This window comes from Pygoscelis adeliae, unplaced genomic scaffold (assembly GCF_000699105.1).
Source record: "Pygoscelis adeliae isolate BGI_AS28 unplaced genomic scaffold, ASM69910v1 Scaffold65, whole genome shotgun sequence".
Taxonomy (NCBI): domain Eukaryota; kingdom Metazoa; phylum Chordata; class Aves; order Sphenisciformes; family Spheniscidae; genus Pygoscelis; species Pygoscelis adeliae.
In genome coordinates this window covers 2045688-2055027 of record NW_008824864.1, presented here as the reverse complement: position 1 = coordinate 2055027, position 9340 = coordinate 2045688, and the positions used below count along the sequence as shown (strand labels likewise).

Genomic DNA, 9340 nt, shown 5'->3' with positions numbered 1-9340 from the left:
CACAGCTATAATGCTGGGAGAAATTCTAGATGTCCTGTTTTCATAGTAAGTGCTTAACAATGTAAACTGAAATCACAGAGATTATATTATTATTATTATTATTATTATTATTATAATAAATGGGAATTGCCTGATTATAACATAAGAAAAATTCAGCAAATTTCACAGTGAAATTCTCACTTCTGTTGAGGGACAGCACAGCCTGTGCAGAACTTGCATCCTATTTTGAGGATTAAAATGAGAATAGCAGCTATTAGGTTCATTTATTCTGTTTTGGTCAAGGCAGCAGTGTTGCCCCTGGAATGCGTTAGGATGCTCAAAAAGACACTGAAAGTAGGATACGTTATTACTGATTTCCCTCAGTTTAATTAATATTGGACAACTTGAAATCAAACATCTTTCCTTTCTCTTCACTCTAATTCTGTGGCAATTCGTGTATCACTTCTGGAGTATTGCTGACTTGGCCAGTGTTTTCATGTGGTTCCAACAGTACAGCACACTAGCCCACTTCTATCCCTTGAATATATTTTGTATTGGCAGACAGCTTCTAAAAAGAAAAGATAGAACAGTCCTTAGGCCTCATGCAGTTATTGGGGATTTATTATATATGCTCTGGGTGAGTTAATCAGAATTTAGAGATGCAATTATTGTTTACCTGCAGACTAAGCATCATCTTTATGTTAAGCACTCCTTGAGCTATAGGAAACAGTATAAAATAAGCTGCATTTGTTTTGTCTTTAAATCTTCTTGCACTTTCCTGTAAAGCACTGACAAGTCTGAAATCTTCAGATGCCATAAAAGAGGCAGCAGCAGACTTTGATTAAATGGCTGCGCCTGTTATCTGATTTAATGGTGACAATGAACTGAATGTTCTTGTGATGCAGAAGGTTTCCAAAGCAGTATGCCAATTTGTGTGCTTGCATTTAGAAATTGTCTTCATCCTTCAGAGAAATACAGTGAATCATTGGAGGGGGTGAAAAACTACAGCTGTTGAGTGGCATGTGGTAGTAGGCAATACCTAGCAGTAGGCATAGAAATGTTGAAAGGGATATTATCTGCAGTGGGAACGTCAGGAGGAGATGGCATGTAGGCAGAATATAACTGTCCAAATTTGAGCAAGGCTGGCGCTGCAGAAATACTACTCTTCTTTTAATATACCATGACTGAAATGGAGAAAGAGCTGATTCATTCTTTCTCTGCCTTTGTATTATTTATGCCAAAGTGAAACAAGTATAAAATAACTCTCATTGGGTGGAGTTTTATGCTCTCTTTGCAACAGAACAAAGAAATGCAGAATTGTTCCTAAAACTCTTAAAAAGTCTTTGGTCTTACAGGGGCTCTCTGAGAAATCTTTCCATTTTGTGCCTCATCAGGGTTTTCTCATGTGCGATCTCTCATGAGATGATGCATATTTGGACAGCCACTCTAGCATCCTCTTGTTAGAAGACAAGCTTTTTACAGACATTAATGCTGCTAGTACCCGGTTCTGAACATAAGTTGTTGGGAACTGAGTTCTTACAGTCCATCTGGCTCTCACCAACATCTTTGTCCATGATTAGCTTTCTCTGTCTAGAAATCTATTCTCTGGCCTACACTACATTGCTGAAATACGGATGTAGTTGGGTGCAACTGAGAGAAATTAAATGACATTTTCATGTCCTAACTTTTGTTAACTTGCTCAAGTTTCAGATTTATGAAGGATGTGCAGCTGCGTGTCAAAGAAAAATACATGAAGTCAAGTACACAGTGTGCTGCATAGTGGGGAAGGCTGATTTTCTTATCACTTCTTTATCCCTAAGAACATGGAGGTTTATCTAGATTTGGTTGTCATATAAGCAGAAAGATGGCAATCCCATAGTCAAACAAGAAACTGTTGCTGTTAGTACCAATTTAATCTTTCATATGTCTTTTTCTTTTAGTATGTTTAATTTATGTCACACAATTCCTGCTTTTACATAAGCACTGGGCAAGTCAAAGACAGAACAACCTCTAGGAAAACAAGAGACCATGACAGTAAGGAATTTTACAAACTCAGTGTTACTGATGAGTAAGCTACAGAGTAGAGGAAACAACCAGAAACCACAGAACTACTGAGAAGCCAACTGGCCCATCCTGCCGCCCCACGGTGGGTTCAGCTATTCCCTGCCTCTCCTGGCAATGCTTATCTAGACAGTTCTTAAATGCATCCAAAGGCAGTGGCACACAGCTTCCCCCAGCAATCTGTCCCAGTACTAGTCATTCCTGTCAGTTGGCTAGTTATCTTTGAAGTGTGGTTATCCTTTGAAATGTAGATTATACCTCTTCAGATCCCACAGCTTCTCTATTCTGTTTATTCTTTCTACCCTTCTTGTTGTCACTCTGCCCCGAAAGGGAGGAGCTATTTGGACTTTACTATTATTTCAGTTGAAGTTGCTCAAATACAATAATGCTGGCCAGCAATACAAAACCCTTAGAACAGACACTTCTAAAACTCAAGATGATTTTTTCAAATCTTACTCCAGCAAACTCATGTAGCATTTTGAAATTCAGGCTTCTTCTTCTTTGCCTGTGAGATTTACCAAATAAAAGGTCTCCAGATGGAACCTGTAGTAGCTGTCTGCTTTCATGGTGCAAGCAGAATTGCACCCAGACCTGCTATACTGTTATCAGTGACTGAGCTACTCGCAGAGTAAAAATGGGAACTGAGGAAACTGCTGTTTTTACACAGGCATTTTCAGGTGATGACAGTATTGATTTCCTTTTCCTTTCAGAAGGATTGTGCAGTTGTCTTGCTGTTCAGGGTACCTGCTGTCTCGGATCTTAGCAAAGCAGGGTGCCAAATGCTGGTTTTGGACAAGTCATCAGACAGAATGTATATGGAAATGTAGGGATCTTTTTAGTGGACAGATGCACAGTCTTGTCATTCTGCAGAAGACTGGGCAGAAAACGTGTATTGGAAAGAGCTTTGGATCACAGTCATAGAAAAAAAGGGCTGGAAGACAGCTTGGGAGGCCAGCTAGCTGCACATTTGTCCAGGCGTGCAAAATTGCTGGTGGCAGTCGGCAGCCTTAGCGGTATGGGTTATTGAGGTTCCCCATCTTTCCATCCCAAAGGCAGTTCCCCACAGGACTCATCTGACGTGAACAAAGAGTGACAGTAGGCAAGGAGCAACAAAGGAAGAGGAGGAGCCAGAATGTGCCCTGCTCCACTCCTCTCCTCAAGTCCTTTGTAGAACCATCAAGAAGATTGCTCGAGTCTAATGCTTCACAGGCTTTCCCACTCCATACGCTGCCCTCCTTCTCTTTAGCTCCTGTTACGGTCGTACAGGCAGCCTTTGAGGTCAAATAGCAAGTGGTTGCAGGAGATGTGGAGATACAGGAATTTCAGTGGCTGTCCCAGGAAACGAGTGGTACAGAGAAGATTCATTCATCTCTTCAGGGCAATGCATTACTTCCTATATTTTTGTCCTGTTTCCCCTGTGAGGTTTTCCCAAGGGAGGGAACAAGTGAATTAACTATTTTATCATCTCACCTGTGTCCTCCCTCTGAAAGAACCAGGCATTCTTTTTTGTGCCAATTTCACTGATTGATGTAATCAGACTGGCTACTAATCAAAGCGATCTCAGTAGCCTAATTCTGTACCTGATCTCTCTCTGTTTGTGCTTCAAGGTCTTTGACAGGGTCCGAGAAGATTGCCCTAATTTCCACGAGAAGATTAAGCCTATTAATGCTGAACTCACTCAGCCCAAGCTGGCCATCAGTGCTGAAGATGAGGAGGAGCTTCTGACCCGGGTCAATATTGTCTTCCACTGTGCAGCAACGGTTCGCTTTGATGAACCCCTGAAGTATGTCCTGCTTTCTGTATTTGCTAAGCATGATTCAGAATGCACAATAGCCCATAACACACCATTCAGCGCATCTCTTGTATAGCTGCGGTAATAATTCTCCATTTATGTTTTGATGCTACATGTGGTTCTGCACTGAATGTGCAGTGTAAATGCTCTGAAAATGTCATGTGCATATGCGCGTCAAAAGTGAAGTATCTTGGCAGATTTCCATGGGAACAGAAGGAAGTACTGCAAGCTTGGGTTGTGATATAGTAAAGGAGTAAAGTATGACCTAAAATTGGGATAGGGAAAAGTGTGGTTTAGGTCAAGAGGGAGATGTTTTGGCAGAACTAGCTGGAGACAGCTTGAAGTGAAACTATGTTGTGTCTGTCTCTAAAGCTAGTGTTAATGGCCTTTCTTTGTCACTGAGTAACTGAAGAGGGAAATGAGATGATGTTCAAGAAAATAGCCTATCACAGTCTTTAAAATACCCCAGACTCGGTGTAATTAACTGTTTAAAATAAATGCTCAATTTCTGAAGGAGCTCCCTTGGGAGTGCCTGTCCAGGCAGGCTTTCCATTAAGAAAGAACAGCAGAAATAAGCCATTAAACCAAGATTGGATGTGTAAGTGCTTCTATGCAAATCGTAAAGGTCAACAAACCAAGGTGGATGATCTGGATTGCCAGATCTTCACAGTTTTTTTGAAAAACGCTAAAGCTGTGAGAGTAGAAACTGCTATTATTAATGTCAGTCTTCATTTGCTCGTACGTAGGCTAAATAGATATCTACTGTGTCCACCGTAAATAATTGCTTTTTGCAACAACTGATTAGAGAACCCACCAGAAAGGAAGAAGCTCTTGATTTAATCTTGAGCCTGGCTTAAGATGTAAGTAGCAAAGCACTGCACTGCATTAATAGCCATAAATGTTCTTAAATCAATACACGAATGAACATGCTATAAAAATACATCGCAGTGGCATGTAACATCAAAGGGAAACTACGTTTTTAATAAGGAGGATAGCTAGAAAGAAGTTAAAAGAAAAAGTTAAAATGGTCATCTGCTTGCTGGTAGTGTAGAAACTATTTAAAGGCTGACTGCATGTGATCTGTCAAAATCTCTCTAACAGAACAAGGAAAATCCAGTATGATTAAACGGCAAAATACAAGAAGTTGTTAAAATCAAATTATTCCTGTCTGAACAATAAAATATATCATATGGGTAAAAGTTCTAGCAAGTTAAATGTGAAAGCACAATATTGCTGCTCAAATAAAAATTTTGAGCAGCAACTCGCTAACGACACACACACACACACACAAAAGTATTTTTTTAAACACAGCAGAAGTCCAAAGCCTACCGCAAATATGTAGAGCCGATAGGTAAGGGAGGTGCAAAAGCAGTGCTATCAAGATACTAGAAAAGCAGCAACAGAGAAACTAAATGAATTATTGGCATCAACATGCAGTACGTTTAGGGAATTCTCCAGATGGAACTCTTGAGGGCAGAAATCTGAGAAACTGTGTTATATTAAAATATTAGTAGATGCAGTTTTAATAAAAATAGAAAAAATAAAGAGTAATAAATCACCAGGGTTAGATGATATTCCCTTAGAAGGCTAAAGGAATGCTGAACGCCTCAGCAGAAGTCCATGCTGGGCCTGTATTCTGAGTGCAATTCTCATCACCCCCTCTCGGAAGGGATACAATCGAATAGAAATGTACACGGAAGAGTAACTTTCATATGAAGAGTAGCTAAAGTAGAAGTATTCATCCTACCAGAAGGGCAGGAGGAAATAGAAATCTATAGAAAATGCTATTCTTTAATAGCAGCATGCTAAAATAAATAAGTATCTCTGGCTTTAGATATGATCCAAACATTCGCCATACTCTTAGCTTCTGTTTTCATTCATTTGGACTATTTACAATTTCTCTTCAACATTAGTGTAATTAATTTCTTTAGTGTACACTGTACTTGATAGCCTTATTCATAATCTAGTATGTGTTGTTGAAAGCTGCTACTCCTGGGCTGAACAGATTGCATATTCCTTAGCCTTCTCCCTTCTGTGCAGGAAAGTGTCTTTCTTCCAGTACAAAGCGTGCAACAAATTTGAACATCTGTTCACTGAGATCCGTTGCAGGTAGTCTCTAGTGCTTCAAGGTCAACCTTGCTAACCAGGACTCTTTTTCTCTTATGCTTATCAGTTGTCTTCTCCATTCCTTAGGAATTTAAGTTGTTATCTCTAATTGTGTCTTCTTTCAGTATAAATCTGTTTTTCTCAGCCCAAGGACCCTTTGCTGCTTATTGAAACCATGTGTTTACCTGGTTTAGCAGTGGTCCCTTAAGGAGAAAGTTGAATGGGTACCATAGGAACCATAATGCCTCAGTGGTCATGTGTGTTGTTCCACATGTTCCAAATATTTGTTCCAGGAAGGGGTGGCAAATATGTCAGATCTAGAGATGTTAGTGAAATGTTACCTCTGATGCTTTGAATTGAGTAAAAATATTTGACAGACATTCTGTGGCCAGAACAGCGAATCCAACAGCATTGCTCTGAAAGCTGGTTTAGCCGTTGCATTTCATTGAAGCTTTCCGCTCTGCTGTGACCCCTTCTCTTCCCTTACTTGCCTTTTCATTATTTGGGGTTTGAATAATGCTCAGCTTTGATATATTCTTTCCAGTGAAATGCATTTTGTTTCTTTCCCCTGCCCTCTTTAGACATGCCCTGCAACTGAATGCAATGGGCACGCAGAGGCTCCTAGAGCTGGCCCGGCAGATGCAGAACCTCGAGGCCTTCATCCACATCTCCACCGCCTATGCAAACTGTGTCCGGAAGTCCATAGACGAAGTCATCTACCCACCCCCAGCTGAACCCAAGAAGCTCTTCGATTTAGTTAAGTAAGTAGGCACTGCATCATGTTGGTTTTGCTTCATTCTGCAGAAGACCTCGAATTGTTCATGTAACCTGTCCTGTGGGATTCCTGTTCGTAGTTGCTGTTATTGCTGTATGGACTTGTCTGTACGTACCATGCCAGCAAGAAATGCTGGCCATAATAAGAGTGAGACCAAGGGAAGAGAGAGCTTTCATTCTAGGTGGTTTTGAGGGGTACTTTCCACAGAATGCCATCCAGTAAGTCTGTCCTTTCTGGATTTTCTCTTGAAACTAGTTTTACTGAGGTTTTTTCAAAATAGAAGAAATAGAGACTGTTTTGGAGCCTTTTTATCTGGAGAGCTGCTGAAGTCACACTTTATAAACATTTGGTTGAGCCTAACAATACTTTTCCAAATACAAAAGTATTAGAAAATAGCATAAACCACACTCAATAACCTGTGATTTCAGCTACCTTTAAATTTTTCCACGCACCATTTTAAAAAAGACTCCGTGATTTCATGAGAGTCCAGCATTGAATAAGTTACGCACGAGTGCATTTGCTATCAGGAATGGAGTTGTGATGCTTCTTCCTGTACAACTCAGCTCTGGTGCTACCCTAGTAAGAACTGAAATTTTTCATATACCCTATATTCATTTCTTTATCTCTTCAGCTTCCCAACGTTGTTTCCACTTATTTCAACAATCCTGTGGTATTAAACCATAGTTATATGGGGATAAGTCAGAAACAGGCTGTTTTAGAAGGAGATTAGTGTGAGAATCCAGGAGTTTGAGGGAACAACAAAAAGGCTTGTTTAACTGAATTTACCGAAATGAAGACTAATTAGAAAGAATAACAAAATCTGCTGATAAAGGCCCCAGGACACCTTCCCCTTAGAAAAATTTTCCCACAGCTGTAACTTTGTTTTCATTTATTTTCCAGTGGTATTTGACTTGTGTGATATAAGCAACTGACCTGTGAACTAGTAACCCAAAGAGCTGATGTAAAGTCTTTCTTCTCCTTGATTTAGGGTAATAGGTGAGATGAATTAATGTCCAGCAGGAGAACCACTGAGGTTTTATATCAAAAAATCGTTGGCCAAAAAAAATAATTTGACTAAGCACTACTCCAGAAAATTTAGTACAAATCAGTGTTTTCTTTTTTTAATTTTTCCAGTAGCCAATATTCTTGGGTATGTTTACTTCCAGCTAGTAGTCATCTATCATTTAGCATTTATTCAGCAAGTGGAGCGTGATAAAAACATAAGAGACGCCCTAGTGCATTAGAGCAGTGGGCGGCCTGGCCCAATATCTTGCCCTCAACAGTGGCACAGGGAGATGCTGTTTAGAGCAACTACACAAGCCTGGATTCTTTTGCAATCCGTTCCCCTTGTAGCCTCCTAGAAACCAGAACTGTAGTATGAGGGGTGTTACATCCTATTATTTTTTGACCCATTTTTGAATCCATTAATTTGTTTAATCCCTTTTTGAACTTTCTGGTACTCTGCCTCTGCAAGCCTCTGTGGCAGCAAGTTCCAGAAGTTTACTAACTGCTGCATAAAGACAAGCTTTCTTTTACCTGTTTCAAGCTGTCTTGCTAATAGTCTCATTGCATGTCCCGTAGCTGCAGCATTGCAGTATCTGCAGTATTTGCCCTATTCACTACCTCTGCAGTTCTGTAAATCTGTATTGCATTCACCCTGGACCTTCTCTTCTGCAGCCTGAAGAGTCCTAGCGTGTCTACTGTCTCCTGATATACCAACTGATCTGTCTCCTTGATGATTTTAGTTGCCCTTCCTCTCTGCCTTTTAACTCCACTCCCTCCCTGAGGTGCAGGGGCCAAACAGAACTGCATGCAGTACTCAAGGTGTGGTCACTCAAAGTTTTATGTAAATAGCTTCAAAATGACACCATTGGTCTTGTTCTCAGTACCTGATGATGTCCAACGTTTCATTGACTTTTTTGTCTGCTGCTACTCATTGACTTGGAGATTTCACAGAGCTGTCAGCTGTGCTTCCAAGAGCTCTTGCTGAGCTGCAAGACAAAGCAGGGTTGGATGGAGGTGGGAGAGATGCACCTTTTATTATTCACCATGTAAGTGGAAGAAATAATATGTGGATAACTAGGTACAGAAGGTTTCAGAGATTATCTATTAATCAGGAGATTAACAGATACCAGAATGTTACCTTCAAAAAGGTGGGGGAGGAAAAAAAGGAGACAAGGAAATATAAACAACCCTTGTCTTAAAGTGCTCTTCAGCAAGTGCATTAAGAGGCATGATCACACAACTGGATGCAATAACATAATGATGCTTTTGGCCATGCAATTGATATATGCCTATGATTCTTTATTTAGTTGAAATCCTAAGTAGGACTCCCAGCTGTTTCTTGTTCTGTTCTTATCCTCCTATTATATCCCTACTTTCCAGTATTTTGATATTTAAATTGCAAGTAAAGCCTTAGGCCTAATCTGTGTAAACCAAAAGTCACACTTCTAAGTGCTGCCAGGCCAATAGAGGAAACATATAATCTGCCACATCAAGCAAGGTTTGCCTTAATCTAAAGCTGAGGGAAATCAGCTTTGAAGGGTATGCTGAGGTAAGGAATGCAGCGCACAGTGAAGTGTGGGCTGAAGCAGAACTGTTTTCATTACTGCAGAAAATGTAGATCT

At 40.2% G+C, this 9340-nt stretch overlaps 1 protein-coding gene across 2 annotated transcripts in view; it reads left to right on the top strand.

Annotated features, from left to right (window-relative positions):
- The window catches only part of FAR2 (fatty acyl CoA reductase 2), a 78025-nt gene that overhangs the window by 40682 nt on the left and 28003 nt on the right, over positions 1-9340 (top strand). For both annotated transcript variants that reach the window (XM_009324342.1, XM_009324343.1), the window contains exons 2-3: positions 3648-3823; positions 6520-6699. In XM_009324342.1, the coding sequence (XP_009322617.1) occupies positions 3648-3823; positions 6520-6699 (356 nt within the window). The remainder of the gene's footprint in view (positions 1-3647; positions 3824-6519; positions 6700-9340) is intronic.